We start from the raw sequence: 22,556 nt of genomic DNA, 5'->3' as shown, positions 1-22,556 counted from the left end.
TTTTGATTACTGGAATAAGTTGAAGAATTGTAGCGTGAATTTTATTTCTGTTATTGTGTTCTTCAGTCGAGTTGAATGGAAATGGGAGAGGAATGGGGAAATTTAGTCGAAAAAATATATTTATTTGAAACTTTTTTATTCGTTTTGATGAAAATGCTCCGATTGTGGGGAATAACTGATTTGGTGGATTTAAATAACGCCGGAAAAAATATTTTTCGTCACTTGTGCGGAAAAGTGTTCTCTGAACCGCGAGAGGGCAGCACTCGCCTTCGGCGAGCGCTACACTCCTCCCAGGAGTCACACAACATTTTCACGTACACGTACCGAAATATACTACACTGTTAGAAAATTACTCCCGACATTTCAGGTAAAAAATCCTGGAATTTTTAATAATCACTCATTCAGAAGAAATTTTCATGTATTCTGTTATTGAAAAATCAGTTGAATTCCGGAGTATTCAGTGGAATTGAAATTTTCAAGTCCACATGATAATGAAAATTATTAAATAATTTGAAAATTCAAGCAACAATTTCCCTGAATTTTCAATCCACCGATTTTTCCATTTACAATTTCCAATCTGAGTGAGAGATTTCATGAGCGATTTGATTTTAAATTGAATTCAAACCCCAATATTAAGAATTCAAGGGTATTATCGTCCTTTATTCTATCTAATTAATGAATCTTCACTTAGATCAAGGCAACTTTTTTTCTAGAAAAAAAAACTCATTCTTTTCGAAAAAAACGCATGAGGAATATCTCGAATCGAAAATGACAACTCGAACATGGCGGATATCTCAAACCAGGGCTAGTCATATTCATCAATTACAATTACCGTTAAATTTTGGAGTAGTCAATTCGTTAATATCACTTAAATTTTTAATTCTATCTAATTAATGAATATTTTATTCTATCTAATTAATGAATCTTCACTTAGATCAAGGCAACATTTTTTCTAGAAAAAAAAACTCATTCTTTTCGAAAAAAAGCGCATGAAGAATATCTCGAATCGAAAATGACAACTCGAACATGGCGGATATCTCAAACCAGGGCTAGTCATATTCATCAATTACAATTACCGTTAAATTTTGGAGTAGTCAATTCGTTAATATCACTTAAATTTTTAATTCTATCTAATTAATGAATATTTTATTCTATCTAATTAATGAATCTTCACTTAGATCAAGGCAACATTTTTTCTAGAAAAAAAAACTCATTCTTTTCGAAAAAAAGCGCATGAAGAATATCTCGAATCGAAAATGACAACTCGAACATGGCGGATATCTCAAACCAGGGCTAGTCATATTCATCAATTACAATTACCGTTAAATTTTGGAGTAGTCAATTCGTTAATATCACTTAAATTTTTAATTATTCAAGTAATCATCAATTTAAATATGCAAATAACGAATTATTTTATTAATCAATAATTTATTTAGGAAGACTGACGATTATTTGGTTAATGGAAAATCCCTTTTCCGAAATTGACATTATTTACTTAATGCAAAATTTATGGTTCCATGTTACCAATTATTTTAATATTTTTAATTTCCATGATATTTAAACTTTAATCAATGTAAATCGCAAGTTCTATTAATACTGAGAATTCTACGATTGATGGCCATCCCTGTCTTGAACGAATGGAGAAAGCAAGGCGGTTTTCATCAGTACAATCGTCTGGCGTCGAATTTTCATGAAGCCCGCCTGGCAAACAAAAGAGAATTGAATACCATTACATGAAACATGAACAAACGAATCATAATTGTCCAAATCATTTAGGTCAGAGGAAAATAGAATAATTCAACTTTCTTAATATTGCGTTTACTAAGGTTTTCTTCGAACAAAGTTGATTAGAATTAATAGCTAGAATTATGAGATTATCTCACATTTTTGACGTTAAGGATAGGAGAATCTGAATGCAATATAGTGAAAATGATGATCGATTTTTTCACTTTGAACAAATAATATTAATATCCAAATACAAAATTTCTGATATGAATAAAAAGAAGCTGTGACTCAATATTCCAAATGAAGTTTTAATTTTTAATTTGTTGCTGATAACACGAGATGACAATATTCTAACCACGGAATTATATTGATGAGATGAACAACAAATTAATTGAATTACCGTGTGAACTAACTAAAAATTGATAACAGTGTGGTCATGCACTTTTACCAGAGTATCAACAAACATTGAATTCCAGAAATTCACACTCTAAAGTGTGTTCTAGAATAAATTGAATTGTAATTATGATTAAAATCTTATTCAGTGAGCATAGGAATTAGAACATGAGCAAATCATTTATTGTAATATGAAAATTTAACAGCTGATAAATTGTGACATATGATTCTCATCATCCGTATTGCTTTTATTTACAAACAATCAATTGAAAAAAAGGAATATGACAGGAGAAAGGACATCAGCCCCATAAAAAAAAATTAATTTGATATGAATAAAAATGGAAATAAAATTAAAGTTCAAGTTTGGATAAAATGTTTATTAAGAGACATTGGCATTGTTAACTTAAATCAAAATCTCAGTCAAGTAGAATTCCTTCGTTCATGCCGTAAAAAATTCCAAAAATGTCCCACTTCGCAGCTATGTAAAGTGGAATTGTCAAGTAATTTCGTGTTTGCTCCTACGTGCCGCCTCTCCTTTCAGTGCCCTCTCGAAAAAAAAGTAATAGGCAACGCAAAGAGGAGACACGAGTGGGCAATGGACGGTAAACAAATCAATCGAGTCCAGTCGGAATACCAAAATGAGTGATGGAACGTAAACAGAACGAATGAACAATGATGAAGGAGAGTATATTCGTGTACACCAGGAATTCACCTCACGTGCCATTCTCGAATTACCAATGCCCGTGGATTAAAGGGAATAAAGGAGATGTCGGGGGTTATCGGCGTTGGTAACAATTCCGAATTCATGGATTCCCATGCATGAAATGAATTTTTAAACGCCGGAGGAGAAATCGGGAATAAAGAGTTGTGTTCGAACATTATTTTCGGACAAAAGGGGGAACATTTTTGAAGGCTGTTCACCAGAAAGTCATGGACGTATCGCGAAACTTGATGATTATATTGACAGAAATTTTTACTCGATATAACTCACATTAATCAACTTGATAGAAGGAATAATATCTTTTAATATCTTTCACAAAAATTGAATTTTGTTGTCGTCATCAGAAATATCCCTAGAAGAATTCCAACTGTTGGCAGGAAAAAATATAATCTATTGTACGACAGTCATTTGATCTGAGAGAACTCCATAGGTTTATACCATAGAAAGAATACATTCACGAGGAAAGAATATTTTTTCCCAAAAAAATTGCCCCCTCGAAATTATTTAGTTTTGCCAATAACTCAGTTTTCGGTAAGAAAATTGTAGTTTCCTCTTGAAATTATCATTTGTTCCATGGAAATTATAAGTGTTTATTGGACAAAGATATCCACTACTCAATAACATTCACTTGATAAAACCGGAGCCTCATATAATTCTCTGCAGAACGAATGTATTTACCCGAAAGACATATAAATATCTCACGATAACAATTAGTACTCCCAAAATTATCATGTTTAGGTGGAAACTTTCTTTTTTGTCCACAAGTAAATTGATTCAACACGACAAACGATCTCTTCAGGGGAACATATAATTTTTCGGCAGAAGATAGAAGGAAATTTAATATCTTTCACAAAAATTAAATTTTTGTCGTGATCATCAGAAATATCCCTAGAAGAATTCGAACTGTTGGCAGGAAAAAATATAATCTATTGTACGACAGTCATTTGATCTGAGAGAACTCCATAGGTTTATACCATAGAAAGAATACATTCACGAGGAAAGAATATTTTTTCCCAAAAAAATTGCCCCCTCGAAATTATTTAGTTTTGCCAATAACTCAGTTTTCGGTAAGAAAATTGTAGTTTCCTCTTGAAATTATCATTTGTTCCATGGAAATTATAAGTGTTTATTGGACAAAGATATCCACTACTCAATAACATTCACTTGATAAAACCGGAGCCTCATATAATTCTCTGCAGAACGAATGTATTTACCCGAAAGACATATAAATATCTCACGATAACAATTAGTACTCCCAAAATTATCATGTTTAGGTGGAAACTTTCTTTTTTGTCCACAAGTAAATTGATTCAACACGACAAACGATCTCTTCAGGGGAACATATAATTTTTCGGCAGAAGATAGAAGGAAATTTAATATCTTTCACAAAAATTAAATTTTTGTCGTGATCATCAGAAATATCCCTAGAAGAATTCGAACTGTTGGCAGGAAAAAATATAATCTATTGTACGACAGTCATTTGATCTGAGAGAACTCCATAGGTTTATACCATAGAAAGAATACATTCACGAGGAAAGAATATTTTTTCCCAAAAAAATTGCCCCCTCGAAATTATTTAGTTTTGCCAATAACTCAGTTTTCGGTAAGAAAATTGTAGTTTCCTCTTGAAATTATCATTTGTTCCATGGAAATTATAAGTGTTTATTGGACAAAGATATCCACTACTCAATAACATTCACTTGATAAAACCGGAGCCTCATATAATTCTCTGCAGAACGAATGTATTTACCCGAAAGACATATAAATATCTCACGATAACAATTAGTACTCCCAAAATTATCATGTTTAGGTGGAAACTTTCTTTTTTGTCCACAAGTAAATTGATTCAACACGACAAACGATCTCTTCAGGGGAACATATAATTTTTCGGCAGAAGATAGAAGGAAATTTAATATCTTTCACAAAAATTAAATTTTTGTCGTGATCATCAGAAATATCCCGAGAAGAATTCGAACTGTTGGCAGGAAAAAATATAATCTATTGTACGACAGTCATTTGATCTGAGAGAACTCCATAGGTTTATACCATAGAAAGAATACATTCACGAGGAAAGAATATTTTTTCCCAAAAAAATTGCCCCCTCGAAATTATTTAGTTTTGCCAATAACTCAGTTTTCGGTAAGAAAATTGTAGTTTCCTCTTGAAATTATCATTTGCTCCATGGAAATTATAAGTGTTTATTGGACAAAGATATCCACTACTCAATAACATTCACTTGATAAAACCGGAGCCTCATATAATTCTCTGCAGAACGAATGTATTTACCTAAAAGACATATAAATGTCTCACGATAACAATTACTACTCCCAAAATTATCATGTTTAGGTGGAAACTTATTTTTCCCTCAAGTGAAACACCCAGACTTAAATTTGGAGACCAGGACATCTTAACAAGATACTAAAAGTCCCAATTTCAGAATTATTTTCCTACAGCAGTGTCACAAGCAGCTAAAGACTAAAACCTCCAGAACCAAAGAATTTTTCCACATTTTATCCTCCTCAACCCATAAAACGAATCTCCCCCTTCATCATCATTGTCACATAACCATCAATCATACCCTCCACTTCATCGAGCCGAATGAAAGCACTTTCTAAACCCCCATGAAGCAACAGCATACAGCAGCAGCAGAAAAAACTCCGCAAAATCACATAATTTTTAGCAGGAAATTTAGAGACGTTCCGATTATCCTCGCACGTGTACATTTCCCGTTAGGTACATATTAATGTGCCAGTAATAATGTGGGTACATAGGTACGTATTCCCCAGTAGTGTTTAACTCTCTCGAGATATCGGATTTTATACCCAAGTTAACTTTTCCATTCGATATTCGCTCCCTTCTCTCTCTCACTCCAGCGATGCGGTTTCTTTTTCGTATATAATATGCATGAACGTATAGCCTACATAATTGCAGCATTAGGTATAAGATCGAAGGTAGAAAGCGCAGAAAGGATCGTCTGCTGGCCTTTGCTTTCCACGCTCCAGCGGCCTATACACTTGCACGTTGGCGACGTCTCGCTTCCTTCTCCACAGGAGTATCTCTTTCTCCTTTTTTTTCAGTTTTTTTTTTCACTCGCGGCTCATACTTGTGCCTATGACTCGCGGTTATATAAGGCGAATGGCTATGTCGAGTCGTTTAACGATCAGTGACATTTTAGGTTGGATGAAGATGAGGATTAACGGGTAATTGAGACTGTGGGAGGTTTATTTTAGCATTCGGTAATAGGACTGGGGCAGAATGGAGCAGGGGAAAGGGCTGTTTAGGAATTGTGGTGACTTTTTTTTTGTTTTCGGTGAGGGTCTGATGGTTGTGAGGGGCGAAGGACCCTTAAGGATGCTCGGGGGCGAGGGTCAAAGGGGCGTAAGGGTCGACCCTTGAGGATGTTTGGAGCTGAGGGTTAAAGTGTTTTAAGGGGCAAACGAAGACTGGGCTAACTCGGTTGACCCTTGAGACCGTTTGACTCTTAATCCTCATTGTTGCTAAGGGCTGTTTGACCCTCAGACAATCGACCCTCAACTCTAAACATCTTAAAGGGTCGTTTGACCCTGAAAACCATTTGACACTCATCCAGGAACAAAAAAATTTGACACTTTTTTCAAGTTTAGAGTTGAATGAGTTGAGGGCCAAACGACCCTTGACAACATTCAGGAGTGAGGGTCAAATCGTATTAATCGTATAAATGATCGTAAGGGTCAAACGACCCTTGAAGACGTATAGGGTTGAGCGTCAAATGACTGGTTTTAGGTGAGGGTCTAATGGTCTTGAAGGTGGAAGGACCCTTAAGGGTGTTCGGCGGCAAAGGTGAAAGGGTCGGACGACCCTTGAAGGCTGGTGGACCTTCCAACAATCGACCCTCAACTTTAAACATCCTGAAGGATCGTTTGGCCCTGAAAACCATTTGATTCTCACCCAGGAACAAAAAAATTTGACACTTTTTTGTTAGTTTAGAGTTGAATGGTTTGAGGGCCAAACGATCCTTAATGCCGTTCAGGGCTGAGGGTCAAATGATCATAAGGGTTAAACGAGCCTTGAAGACGTATAAAGTTATGTGTCAATGGACCCTTTCTGTTCACTCTACTCTAACTCGCTTGACCCTTGAAACCATTTGACCCTCAACTCCGAACGTCGTAAGGGTCTTTTGACCCTTCAAACCGGTTAACCTTTTGTTTTTAGTTGCGGGTCAAATGGTCCGAGGGTCAAACAGCCCTTGAAGACATTGAAAGTTGAGGGTCAAATTGTCTCAAGGGGCAAATGACCCTTTTTATCTCTCTTCAGTCATTTTTTTTCAATAAGTAATCAATATAATTAATTTTCGTATTTCGTACTCTTCATATTTGAATTCCTCTCAATATCACAAGTTAATCAAGTATCCTCTTCCATAAAAAAATTCTTTCGTTACCATTATCGTTGAATAAAAGATGAAAATAGAGAAATTTCCATGTTCAATAACCCACAGTGGCAATTAATTTTTTTCACTCGTAAATGAACATAATTACACGAAAAATATGAGAAAATTTCACAAACCATTATCACGGTAACGTTTTATGGATTAAACCCCTCTCTCTCGGGAATAAATATATCGTCTTATTGTCATCGTCATTAGACGTAAAACCACAGGTTATTATGACTCGCTAATCAAGAAAATTTTTATCGTCTTTTTTTCTCCATAATTGTTTAACCGGTTGAACGTTATTTCAACTGGTAATTAGAAAACGTGGGACTGTCACGAGACAGAATGAACATTCGAGTATCTGAGACCACCTCGGACAAGAGGACATGAAGATGATTATTAGACTTAATCCAAAGACTCAGGCAAAGAATTGTTAAATTTTTTCAATCCATCTGTTTTATTCTTCTTTGAGTGCAAATGTCTCCGAAATGAAGAGGTCTAGAGGAAAATATCTCATGACCATTTTTGTAGGAAATTTAACTATCTACAAAAAAGGTTATATGATATTTTCTCCTAAACCTGATAGTTTTCGAGATACTTGCGCATTTCAATCGACGAATCATGAACTTAAATCACAATTTCATTCATCCCATTTTTTGAGCTAATATTAATTGCTGATTAACTCTGCAGCGAGTGGCCCTAGAAAAAATTATCACAAATACATTTTAGTGAGAAATTTTCGCCTCTACAAAAAAGGTCATTAGACAGTTTCCTCTGAACCCAACGGTTTAAGAGATATTCACGAAAATGTGGAGTGACTTTTACATTTTTTCCGAAAGATGCTGTTTAATTCCGGAGTTTTGTTTAATTATTTTATTCCTTAATCTGATTACAGGCGACAACAGGTAGCGGATACTTCGAGGTGCAGATACTCTCGTTGACAAACAACAGAGGCACACTGGTTGACGGGCGGTGTTGCGGTGGAGGAAGCGACACTGGCGGTAGAAGCTTTCCACCGTGCTCTCAACCCTGCACAACGGCATTCTGGCTGTGTTTGAAAGAATATCAGTCAAATGTTACTGCCATTGGCTCATGCTCCTTTGGCAATGTATCTAGTCATGCGCTTGGACAGAATACATTTACTCTTACCGAGCCTGTTACACTTCAGCTTCATTTCACATTCAGGTGGACGGTAAGTGCCAGACGAATCAATTAAATCAAATCTTAATAATAGAATTATCTTCAGAATAAGTTATTTCATCACCATGAGGTGGTTTTTTTTTTAATGAAACCCCAGATAGCTTTCTTTTTTGTTTTTAGATGAGGGTTAAATGATGTTGAGGGTCAAACGACCCTTAAAGACCCTTGAAGAGGTTCGGGGCTAAGGGTCAAATGGTCTTGAAGGTCAAACGGGTCAGAATAGAACGACAAGAAAAGCCATTTGACCCTTTAACCCATATGTCTGCAAGGGTCGTTTAGCCCTTAAGGCAATTTGGCCCTCAACTTGAACCGCTCTTAAGGGTCACTTGACCCTCGAGACGATTTGATCCTCAAGTGAAAATAAAAAAAAAAGGGTCTTCAACTTTTCGATGTTCCGAATTAAGGGCCAAATGGTCGTAAGGGTCCAATGGGTCAGAACAGAGAATTAACCTTACACCTCTTCAAGGGGCGTGTGCCCCTTGAGACAAGTTGACCTTCAACTCCGAACGTTCTCATGAGTTCTGTTTAACCCTCAATACCATTTGACCCTCACCTAAAAACACAAAAAGTATCCTCAACTTTTCTTCGCTCTTAGGTAAGGGTCCATTTTTTGAGGGTTAAACAGCCCTTGTGGACGTCTGAAATTGAGGGTCAAATGGTCTTGCGGCCCAAACGGGATTATAACAGACAGATCATAAAAATTCATTTGGCCCTTAACCCTACACGTCTGCAAGGTTTGTTTGCCTCTTAAGGCAATTTCACCCTCAACTCTGAATGTCGTTGACCTTTGAGCCCTTTTGACCCACAGCCCCAAACGGCATTGAGGGCCGTTTCACTTTTGAGACCAATTGACCCTCAGCTGAAAACAAACAAAAAGTTTTCTCAACTTTTCTTTGGTCTTAAGTAAGGGTCAAATGATTTTGAGGGTCAAGCAGCCCTTAATCACACCTCGAGTTGATCAAATGGTCTTTCGAATCGAACGGATTACAGAAGAGTGATCATAAAAATTCATTTGACCCTTAACCTCACACGTCGTCAAGGGTCGTTTGACCTTCAAGACCTTTTGACCCTCAACGCCGAACGTTATGAAGGTTCATTTGACCTTCACGACCATTTGACCCTCAAATAAAAACAAAAAATCATCAATTGGTTCTGGTCAAATGGTCTTAAGGGTCAAACGGACGACAAAAGAAGGTTCGGAAAGGGTCACCGAAAAAAAAGTGTCTTGAATTGCGCTGAACATTCGTTTTTCCTCTGAAAATTCATCTAAAACTCAATAAAAATCATCCGAAACCCGGAAACACGGCGAGTCGACGCTTGCCTACTGATACCCGACATCCGGATGTTCTATCTCTCAACCAGAAAAAAAAGAAACTCCAGTTGTTTGCTCATCCCATACCCGATATTTCTCGGTGTTGAATAAAGGAGCGCACGGGTACCAGTAATTGAATTAGCTCCGGAGCTGCTAAATGGTCCCGAGGTGGGGGCATTCGAGACATTCAAGGAGCAATTTAAGGGTCCGTTGTTTACGTCCGGAGGTACTCGAGTTTAAAAAAACGAGTTGATGGAGGTTTGATGATGGAAGAGAGGTTGTTCTCTATTTTTCCATCCTCTCGCCCGTGACGGGACACTCGGATGAAAGCCCCTTCGAGTTATGAAATGTACAAACAGCGGTGAGGAGCCACTCCAAACAATCCAATGTTTATTCCAACGTTTAATGCGTCCGGTTATCTCCACTCACGGAAGGTGTGCGCGGGTTAACGCCATTATAATAAGTTCTTTGAGTTCTTTTTGGGGTTATGGGAGGGGGGGAAGGGGGTTCAGTGCAGACAATGGGGGTATACAGACCCTAATACGATTTTTTTTTCAACTGAGAAAATACTTCTGAGTAATTTTTTTGTGGTTAATTCTGGAATGCATATAGTATAGTTATTTTTGCTCCACCTCATTTTCTTCTACCATGTATAATTCATTGTTTATTGTATTTTATTAAATTGAATAAGATTTCTTTTCAACTAATTTTGTCAGGTTTTCAACTTAGTTGAATGTTATCATCATCATTATTCTTATTATCCCTTTCTTCTGTACAACCGATCACATTTGAAGAAACTATCAGAAAGCTGACTTTCAGGGAAATTCATGAAAAATTCGAAATTTTCAATAATCATAAAAATTAAATCAACCAATATAGCTATCGTAATCATCTTTTAACTTCAACTTAATGGCATTAAAGCAAATATTTTAAGCTATGATTGAATTCATTTGAAGCGTGATATTCAAAGATATCCCCGGAATTCTGATTTTTAAAAAATACAAAATTTTTCCAAATTTTCAAATAAATCAAAATAACGACTATTGCTATCGCCTTCATCTTCGAACTCGGTCCAAAGGACATCCGAAAAATTTTTTCAAGCCATCATTCAATCAATTCAGAACATTTTTTTAGTCATCGTGGAAAAACCGATTTTCGAAAAAATTCGAAAATTAAAAAACTAATCGATGAATTGAATTTTAATTGATGGCGATCGATAGGGCTCAACAGAACTTACATTTGATTAGAAATTATTCAATTCCACCCATTCATTAGCGAAGAATTGAAGAAAAACTGTTACATGCGATATAACTCAAAAAATCCAAAACTTAAATTGGAACGACTCCAAAGCTTCCACTCGGAAGCTAAAATTCCCAGATCCATCATCTCACACTCCATTCACACCTCAATTGCTCAATCGGATAACAGGAATTCCCCATTACAATCGCCATTTGCAAATTCCCCTGGGGTAATACCGCAACCCGACTCGAAGTTCACGAGGTGATGAAAAGCCTTCATTCGTTAACCCCTCGCCAAAAATAAAAAGTGCAAGGTGAAAGGGAGTTTAAAAGGGACATAGACAAAATGAGAATTCTAACAATGGGCCTGTGAGGATTGTTGGAGGCGTTTCAGTTCCCCCTGTTCCCAGTGCAGACTCTCCTCGATTGTGCAAAAGTCGTATATCCTCTCACCTCTTGCATTCCCAGTTGTGCGCCAACCACCGAGAGGCTCCAATGTCTGGAGGGAAGCGCCAGAGGAGAAAAAAAAGGAACGCTTAAGAGGGGAAAAAAAAGGAATGCCTGAAAAATTCTTTTCCTCCATTCGCATATTACACTGATGTCTGAACGGGAATGGGGTGTCTATAAACGTACGCCGGGCTGAAACTGTGCGAGCCTCGCGATTCGGCACGCTTTTCGCTCTGGCATCTGGTGGATATAATCACTATCTCGTGGGAGAGAAATCGTGTGGCGATTTAATGAGTTGCCTCGGGCATTTTTATTTTAGATTTTGGGAACAGTTGGTGCGGGTTTTTTTGGGCTTGTGGGTTTTTCGAAATTGGGGAGTGAGGAGACACTGAAACCTTTTTTGTTCGATGTAATTCGCGATGGCCCGCACGGAGAGAAAAATTAAATAAAAATTACCAGAAAAACAAACGTAAAAATTACGTTGCGAAACGTAATCCGCGAGCGAAGTAAAATTCAATAAAAAGTGTGATTCGGAAGGGAAATTGTACGAATCGCCATGTAAATTCTACGATTTGTTCCGTAAAAATTAATCAGCTGTCTGATGACTCACCGCTGTGGGAACAACAAGTCGTTCCGTAATTTTTCCCCAGCGATTGAGAAATTTTACGGAACGGAACGTAGAAATAACTCACCAGCTTCATACAAATTGTTGAACGTTCAAGAATTTTTTATTTTGGAGGCATAATAAGTCGGCAAGTTTCTGTAAGATTTTACTTCTTCGGGAAAAATTACGTGACAATTTCGTGCTTTGTTTGGTGATGAACCTGAAAATTCACTGAATGTTTCAGATTTCTTCTCTTCCATTCCTATAAAAATTTCCGGAAAACGATTGTCCATTGCGGATTACGTGAATTGTTCCGTAATTTTTACTGAATATTTCTCTCCGTGCGAGTAATTATGGCTTTTTTGAATGAGAAATAGCTGTCGGTAATTGATTATTCCATTTTTCATTTCAGTTTTGATAACAGGAATTTTATAAACAACGAATGTTTAAAATATAGTTCTGTATAAAATATAATTTCGATAATATGTTTATGATTACGATTTTTTGAACAATTTTTTCACACAATTTAATTGACAAATTTGATGATTGGAAATACCAAACTAAAAAATACTTGGATATCCTTAATTCTCATTCGCATTTTTATTCACATTGAATGAATTGTTTTTTTAACATGAAAATAATTTTCTTGATTAAAAAAGAGACTTTATCAGTTGGAAATTGAATCACTTATTTGGATGAATGAATTATTCACTTCGTATAATTGATATTGATATTGCAATTGATTAATAAATAACGAAAATTATTGTCAATTGCTCATTTTTCAATTAAGAATACACGTTATTCTTTCGCAAAAAAATACCCTTTCCATTATTTACAAAAGCATGGGCAATATCTCGAACGAAGGGAGAAAGTAAGGCAGTTTTCATGAATACAATCGTCTTCCCTCGAATTTTCATGAAGCCCACCTCACAAACAAAAGGGAATTGAATACCATTCTATGAAACACGAATAAACGAATCATAATTGTCCAAATCATTTAGGTCAGAGGAAAATAGAATAATTCATCTTTCTTAATATTGCGTTTACTAAGATTTTCTTCGAACAAAGTTGATTAGAATGAATAGCCAGAATTATGAGATTATCTCACATTTTTGACGTTAAGGATAGGAGAATCTGAATGCAATATAGTGAAAATGATGATCGATTTTTTCACTTTGAACAAATAATATTAATATCCAAATACAAAATTTCTGATATGAATAAAAAGAAGCTGTGACTCAATATTCCAAATGAAGTTTTAATTTTTAATTTGGTGCTGACAACACGAGACGACAATATTCTAAGCGCAGAATTATATTGATGAGATGAACAACAGATTAATTGAATTACCGTGTGAACTAACTAAAAATTGATAACAGTGTGAGCAGGCACTTTTGTTCTCACCGGTCGTATTGCTTTTTTGCAAGGGAATGTTAAATAATGAAAGGGATGAATTTCAGCCGTGGCATTCAACAGAAATATCCTCGAGAAATTACCGAAGATTGAATTTTGTTGTTTTGTTTGTTGCGATTAGTTTCATTATCACTGGAACGCGAATATCCGTTATTGCTGAATAAAAATAGAAATCCGGAAGAATGACTATCTCCCCAGCGGGCTCGTAGCACACTTAACTCAGTTAGCTCTACGGGTCGTGTGCGTACACAATGTGGGCGCCACTATCAATGATATGACGTCACGAATGAAAACCCACGTGGCCGGTTTCGATGTGCATCGTGTGTGGCACACTGCCAACAGCCACCTGTCACCTATTTATCATGCTTATTAGTTCAATCATTATCAAGTTCAAGATTAATTCGTTTCAGGTTCGATAAATCTGACTTTGCATACATCATTATCGGAATTTGAAGAATCGTAATTTTGGAAATTGAAGTTTCGTTTTTTTATTCATTTAGTATTTTTATGACGGAAGTAAAATGTCAGTGGATTTTACAAAATCTGAAAATATGTGGAAGAATTTTGATTTTTTGGTTTTGTTATTAAATAATTTGATGAACAATTATTTTGATTTTTTTCATTTTTTTTTAATTTTAGGTATTTTATTATAAGAATTCAAGAAGTAGTAATTTTGAGAATCTAAAGTTTGATTTTTTATCCATTTATTAATTTTATATTTCTATTAAAGAGGAATGAAGTCAGTAAAATTTCAAAAATCTGAAAATTTAATTATCAGATAATTTAATGAACAATTATTTCTAATTTTCTGTTGTCTTTTAAATTTAAATTAGTTCATAAAAATTTGACAAATGATAATTTTGTGGATTGAAACAGTTATTGTTTATTTATTCATTCATTCCATATTTTTATGATGAAAATAAAGCCAATGGAATTTGAAAAATGAAGATATTTAAAAGAATGAAAATTTTCCCTTTGAATTATGAAATAATTGAATGAACAATTACGTTGATTTTTTATTCTTCATAAAATTCAAATTATTTCATAACAACAATTCGAGAAACAATAATTTTGTGAATTGAATCTTCGATTTTCTATTCATTCATTCACTCCACATTTCTAGATGAAAATAAAATGGATTTTTAAAAATTGTAAAAATATTCAAAAGAATTCTTTGTTTTAATTATGACCTAATAAAATGGACGCTTATTCAATTTTATTATTCTCTCTCATCCAACTACTTCAATAAAACAACAAAAATTATTTAACGTTTCGAAAAATTCAAATTCCTCATCTGAAAAATCAGCATAAAATCTCAAATTTCATTCAATTTTTACGCGAAAATTCATCAGAAAAGTTGCCCACAAACCGCACGTGCATTTTCTCATCCACGTGACGCATCAAAATCCTCACCGGAGATGAGAGGCAAAACTGGAAATGAGATAAACCCGAGAGTAAAAAAAAGGTGGTCATCAGGCTGTACTGTACACATGCATGTGCATCCCCCGATGACCACAGGTGTATAATGGCCATATGTAAATGAAGTAAAAGGAATATGTCGTGGCAGTTTGAGCCAGTGATTTCTGCCCCTCTCATTTATTTTCTCTTTTATATTCTTGTTTGACTCTTTTTCATGAATTCTTTTTTTCTTGAACCGTTTCCAGCGTGTGTGAACTCGCTCTGCGAGCCGCATACCAAACTTCTTTTCGGCTTTTCGCCGTTCACCACCTCTCCTTCGCCCAGTGGCTCTCGACTCTGCGCCTCGGGAGTTGAGGAGAGGAGGCGCTGTGCCATGAGAGTCGGATGGGAATACTATTTCAAATAGTCAATTGTGCATTTTTTTTTTTATCCTGGCAAATTGTGAATAAGGAAATAGTATTTCAAAGGAAATAGTATTTCATATTTTTGGTGAATATAACAGAAAAATTTGTTTTGCATTAAAAAAATGAAATTTCTTGTTTGAAATTTTTCAACTCATTTCAACAATTTTTTTTGGAAATCAAAAAACTTATGTTCATTTCCATAAAAATATTTCAACTGTATGAAATAATTAACAATAATTCGTTGATTCCAAACAAATGCTATGTTTAAATTGAATGAATATTCATTTCATTCAAATAATGTTTATTTAATTGCAATAAGTCATTTTAGGAAAATAACAAAATTAGTAAAACTTGTTAAATTTCACGAATTTTTTCTTACTATTAAACAATTGGATGTTTGTCACTTTTAACTTTATGTGAAATCCCATCCAGACAGAAATATTTAAAATGACCAAAAATCATGAAAAACTGTTTGAAATAGTGATTTTAACATAAATTTGTTGGAAATTGAAAAACTCATTCATTTTTATGAAAAAGTTTTAATTATGTGGAATAATTAACAATAGTTCATTAATTCTCAATAAATCCTACATTATAATCGAAGAAAATTCATTCGATCCAAATAAACAATTATTACTAAATAATAAATTTAATTACATGATAAAAAATTCTAATAAAAATCAAATTTATATCTGAGCAAAAGCTTTATTCCAAACTATTCCGACGAATCCATTAATTCCATTCAATTGAAGTTTATTTGATCCTAATAACTCATTTCTCCAGATGCATAAAATAAAAAAATTAGTAACAATAGTAAAAATTCACGACAAAAAACCTTATCTTTATTGTTTAAAAAATTGAGAACAGTTTTCGCGAAACGATAAAATTCCGCAAAGTTGATTTAATCCCGATAAACGATTTAAATAAAATAGTAAAATTAGTAAAAATTGTAAAAATTCACGAAATTTTATTTATCATTAAAATAATATTTGTCACTTTTGACGTATGTGAAATCCCATCCAGATGAAACAATTTTAAATAGTAAAAAACTATGAAATACTGTTTGAAATAGTGATTTCGACAAAATTCCATTCAAATAAAGAATTATTACATAATAATAAATTTAATTACATGATAAAAAATTCTAACAAAAATCAAGTTTACGGTTGAACAAAAGTTTTATTCCAAACTATTCCAATGAATCCACTCATTTAATTCAATTGAAATTGATTTAATCCTAATAAATCATTTCTCTAGATGCATAAAATAAAAAAATTAGTAACAATAGTAAAAATTCACGACAAAAAACCTTGTCTTTATTGTTTAAAAAATTAGGAGAATAATTTTTGTGAAACGATAAAATTCTGCAAAGTTGATTTAATTCCAATAAACGATTCAAATAAAATAGTAAAATTAGTAAAAATTGTAAAAATTCACGAATTTTTTTTTATCATTAAAAAATAGGATATTTGTCACTTTTGACGTATTGCATAATAAAAAATTTAATTACATGATAAAAAATTCTGATAAAAATTGAATTTATGTCTGAGCAAAAGCTTTATTCCAAACTATTCCGACGAATCCATTCATTCCATTCAATTGAAGTTTATTTGATCCTAATAACTCATTTCTCCAGATGCATAAAATAAAAAAATTAGTAACAATAGTAAAAATTCACGACAAAAACCTTGTCTTTATTGTTTAAAAAATTGAGAAAACAGTTTTCGCGAAACGATAAAATTCTGCAAATGAGGGGTGGGGGGTCTTCAATGAGGTCGAAACACGTGGGAAAAATTATTGGACGATCGTATGGGTCTGGAGAGGCCGGCGGGCACCGAAGGATGCGCGCGGCATTTAATACTAACCGTGGAATGCCACAAGGATGAGAGAGCTCCACACTCTGACTCAGTCGATGCAACTGTATTGGTGCACGAAGTACGACGAGGGTCGAGGGATCCCGGTTTATCTCATCTTTAAAATTCACGATTTTTTTTTTAATTGAATGAGGATTTTTCGAGAGAACTATTGGAATTTTATTAATCATATCTCTGGGTTATTTCAACGAGGGGTAATTAAAGGACGTGCAATCATTAGCGTTATGGGTGTTCGCGGTGTTGGACATTATTTAGTTGTGAAGGATGAAAAATGTTGAGTGTCAATTTCAATAGATTTTTATTTATCTCTTTATGTTATAAAAATCCAAATCGATTTCCTGTGAGGAAAATTTGGCAGTAGAGATTAAGACTCGAACATTAATGGTCACAAGGGTGAAAATAAGGGTCACGAGGGTCAGAATAAGGGTCGTGGGGTCAGAAAAGGGTCCTAAGGATCATGTGGGTCAGTATAAGGGTCATGAAAGTCAAAATAAGTGTCACGAGGGTCAAATTCAGAGTCATGAGGACAGAATAAGGGTCACGAGGGTTTAAGTAAGGGTCTTGAAGGTCAGTATAAGGGTCACGAAAGTCAAAACAAGGGTCACGAGGGTCAAATTAAAAGTCATGAGGGCAAAATAAGGGTCTCGTGGGTGAAATTAAGTCATGAGGGTCAGAATAATGATTCAAATAAGAGTCACAAGTGTCAAATTAAGGGTCACAAGGTTAAAGATTAGATTAAGGGCCCAAATAAGGATAACAAGGGTCAGATTAAGGGTCAGAGGAATCAGATTAAGGGTCACACGGATCAGTTTAAGGGTCCAAATAAGGGTCACGAGGGTTATATTATCTGCAATAGTTCATACATTGAAACAATCGCTAATTTTAAAGAGAATACGACAGATTTCATAATACGACAGATAGAAATTTTTAAATAATTAAATTTTACATTGTTACATTAAAAACCCTTCACGAATGTCACATTCCGATCGATTCCACTGCGGGGGCTCTTCCCCTGTGATCCTTCATCCTCAACATCCCAAATCAAGAGCGACATCGTATCGCTCGCGTGACTCACAACAGAGCAGATCAAGAGAGAACAGAATGGAGAACTAGATCTCAGGATTTCTCACGCATCAGGGCATGAATAATTTCTTCAGCTTTTTTTTTTCGTGGTGTGTTTTTTTAATAGGAGAATTCAGTTGATCGAGACCAGTGAATAATGTGGAGAGCTGCAAGGACAGTGGCGAGAGGCGTAGTGGGGTCCAAGGACATTGCTTTGCGGGGGAATTCATGGGATTATTGCACTTGACGAGATTAAGGATATCTAAGTATATTTACAGTTTGTGCAGGTCACACTATAGATTCAACCATTTTCAGTCACCGATTTTGTCAATTGTAATTGTCTTTTTTACAGTTCTCTCTCCCCTCAGCCCTTCGATAAAATGTTGATAGAAAAATTTTATTTACACATACGTGAATGAATTTGAAACATCACATTTGAAGAAACCATCAGAAAGCTCACTTTCAGGGAAATTCAGGAAAAATTCGAAATTTTCAACAATCATCATAAAAATCCAATCAACCAATATAGCTATCGTAATCATCTTTTAACTTCGACTTAATGGCATTAAAACAAACATTTTAAGCTATGATTGGATTCATTTGAAGCATGATATTCAAAGATATCCCCGGTATTCTGATTTTCAAAAAATACAAAATTTTTGCAAATTTTCAAAGAAATCAAAATAACGATTATTGCTATCGCCTTCATCGTCGAACTCGGTCAAAAGGACATCCAAACAAAGTTTTTAAGCCATCATTCAATCAATTCAGAAAATTATTTTTAGTTATCGTGGGACAAGCGATTTTCGAAAAAATTGGAAAATTAAAAGAAATAGTCGATGAACTCAGTAGCGAAGTGGTAAAACGGTACAAGTCAATTTTGACTATTGACCAGTTTAAATGAATATCTCGGAATCTAAGGGAGATAGCAAAAATTTAATTATAACCTTTTTTGTAGAGCCGATTGAGAGCTACAACAAATGTTGTGACGAAAATTTCGCTATCTCCCTTAGATTCGGAAATATTCCTCAAAAACTCAACTGGGAGATAAGTCGACTTAAACCGTTTTACCACTTCGCTACCGAATTAAATTTTAATTAATGGCGATCGATAGGGCTCACCAGCACCTTCATTTGAAAAAAAAGATTCAATTTCATCGATTCATTTGCGAACGATTGATGAAAAACTTTATTACATACGCGCACATACACACACGTACGGATGAGATCTGAAAATTGCATTTTCGGACTTTTTGGATCATACTAGGTCGATATAACGCAAAAAATCCAAAACCTAAATTTTAACGAGTACAAAGCTTCCATTCGGAAGCAAAAATCGCGATTTCTCAAAAAAAAAAAATTGCGAAAATCCGAAATTCCTGATCTACTGCTCTAAATTAGCATTTAATTACAGCCATAAGGAGATACACCATCAGTACCTTTTGTTCCCACTCAAGAGTGAGGTACTTTCGCCGGAAATATCGCAACTGAATCGATCGACTGATTATTGCGGTTCCTACGACCGGATGAGCCTCGGGCGAATTCAATCCCCCACTTAGTATTCGCCTTGAGGTTTCAATAACGGAAGCGGAACGACTCGAATTTTTCACAGCCCTCCCATTCCGGGGGGCACGGAAAACCGGGGATTTCTCCGTTAATTGTTTTGTTCCATAAAAAAAAAAATGTGATCGATCTCTGAATGACTGGCATCGACTCATTAGTCATTATCGTTAATCCTCACGTTTATAATTTTTTACATATAGAGACCGCCCACCGGCAATTACCGAGTCACTTCCGACTTTATATTAATTAATAACTAATGAAGAGAGGAAAAAACCCGAGGAAATGGGAGAATAAAAAAATAATTTTGATAAAAAAGTAAAAATCATGTCATCAGCGCAAATGCTGCTCACAACTCTTTTAATCTCAATTAGTTCCGGAGATAATTAACCTCGAAGATTTTATTTAATTGACTAATCTGTTAATTATCTCGAGAACTAATTAATGAAAAGGGTTTTGTGACCAGCATTCGGAGGCGGAAATTTCCCGATCTCTCCGGTAAAATTCCCCAACAGGCCATTTTCCCACGATCACTGATTACAAAAAAATTAATTGACCCAAAAAACGACAAATCGGTCGCGAAAACCTACTAATTTAATTTTCCCAACAAACAATTACAAAACCTTCTTATATTATATTAATTAATAACTAATGAAAAGAGGGAAAAACCCGAGGAAATTGCAGAATTAAAAAAATTATTTTAATAAAAATGAAAAAATCCTGAAGAAAAATTTTGTCAGCATCAGTGGAAAGATTGGAAAATTCCCGGCTCCAAATGCTGGTCACAACTCTTTTAATCTCAATTAGTGCAGGAAATATTTAACCTCGAAGATTTTATTTAATTGACTAATCTGTTAATTATCTCGAGAACTAATTAATGAAAAGGGTTTTGTGACCAGCATTCGGAGGCGGAAATTTCCCGATCTCTCCGGTAAAATTCCCCAACAGGCCATTTTCCCACGATCGCTGATTACAAAAAAAATTAATTGACCCAAAAAACGACGAATCGGTCGCAAAAACCTACTTATTTAATTTTCCCAACAAACAATTATAAAACCTTCTTATATTATATTAATTAATAACTAATGAAAAGAGGGAAAAACCCGAGGAAATTGCAGAATTAAAAAAATTATTTTAATAAAAATGAAAAAATCCTGAAGAACAATTTTGTCAGCATCAGTGGAAAGATTGGAAAATTCCCGGCTCCAAATGCTGGTCACAACTCTTTTAATCTCAATTAGTGCAGGAAATATTTAACCTCGAAGATTTTATTTAATTGACTAATCTGTTAATTATCTCGAGAACTAATTAATGAAAAGGGTTTTGTGACCAGCATTCGGAGGCGGAAATTTCCCGATCTCTCCGGTAAAATTCCCCAACAGGCCATTTTCCCACGATCGCTGATTACAAAAAAAATTAATTGACCCAAAAAACGACAAATCAGTCGCAAAAACCTACTTATTCAATTTTCCCAACAAACAATTACAAAACATTCTCCCTCACTCGCCTCGCAGTCACCTCGCGGAAAAAAGTCAATTAAATGCAATTGAATTCGCGGAATAAATTTGAATAGCGTCTCAAAGTGCAATATATCCTCGAAAAAAAAATATTGTCGCGCCGCCGAAGCGATCGTCAGACACGTACATACGCCCAATGCGAGTGCCGAGTGTCCCTAGAACCCTAGCCGCTAAAAATAAGGGATAAAGAGGTGAATGAGACTTGCACGCGCATCGAATAGAACAGAACACGCGTTATCCCATTTTATTTATCCATTGATTTTTGCTTGTCCCTTCTCTCTGTCAGTCAACGTGTACTCATGGTTTCGCGGAAAGAATTGAGCGAGAGACACGAGATACGTGAGGACGCGTACAAAGTCCTCAAAGTCGTTGGTACACCGACAGCTCGGGAAGACGTGCAGGCACGATGAATCGTTGGAGCTCTCCGTACTTCTCATTCCACTACATTTTTATTCACTTTTTATTTGGGGGAAATTTACACTCGGCGAAATGGTTTATTTGAATTACCGTCGGTGTCCCAGTAAGTGCCACAGTCCCGGTTTCCACCACCCTCAGCGAATTTTTGATGGATAGAATTTCAGTTGTTAAGCCCTATCGATCGCCATTAATTAAAATTTAATTCATGGAATAGTTTTTTTAATTTTCGGATTTTTTCGAAAATCGGTTGCTCACGATAATTAGAAAAAATGTTCTGAATTGATTGAATGACGGCTTACAAAATTTGTTTGGATGTCCTTTTGACCGAGTTCGAAGATGAAGGCGATAGCAATAATCGTTATTTTGATTTATTTGAAAATTTGGATAAATTTCGTAATTTTTGAAAATCAGAATTCCGGGGATATCTTTGAATATCATGCTTCAAATGAATTCAATCATAGCTTAAAATGTTTGTTTTAATGCCATTAACTCGAGTCGAGGATTTGGTTCTGATTGGACGTACACAGGTCTTTCAAGATCTCTCCAGACCTAGATGGACCTGGTAAGTCCTAATCAGTTCTGCGACGTACTTTTCCAGAGACCATTCGAATCCTCAGTTCTTTTCGGTCCTGAGAAGTCCTCCTCGATGCTACCGAGAACGCGTGATTTTACGAGCGGGTGAAGGGGAAGGCATGTATGCGGAGGGTTGAAATTTGTAGCCAACGAGGAGACAGGGTTGCAGAATATATTTTAGCCACCCTCATCTCCCCGTTTGCAGGGGGTGTTTAAATAAAAAATAGTGAACGTTGATTCTGTATTTATTGACCCCCTGATGCCAATGAA

General features: G+C 35.2%; 1 protein-coding gene across 1 annotated transcript in view; it reads left to right on the top strand.

Annotated features, from left to right (window-relative positions):
- LOC107041558 (protein jagged-1) overlaps positions 1–22,556 on the top strand; it is a 64,534-nt gene that overhangs the window by 17,296 nt on the left and 24,682 nt on the right. Inside the window, 1 exon segment of the mRNA XM_015262162.1 lies at positions 8,143–8,439. Within this exon segment, the coding sequence (XP_015117648.1) occupies positions 8,143–8,439 (297 nt within the window).

The sequence above is a fragment of the Diachasma alloeum genome, unplaced genomic scaffold (genome assembly GCF_001412515.2).
Source record: "Diachasma alloeum isolate Michigan unplaced genomic scaffold, Dall2.0 Dall_scaffold_00368, whole genome shotgun sequence".
NCBI classification, from domain to species: Eukaryota; Metazoa; Arthropoda; class Insecta; order Hymenoptera; family Braconidae; genus Diachasma; species Diachasma alloeum.
This window is presented reverse-complemented; position numbering and strand designations above follow the sequence as displayed.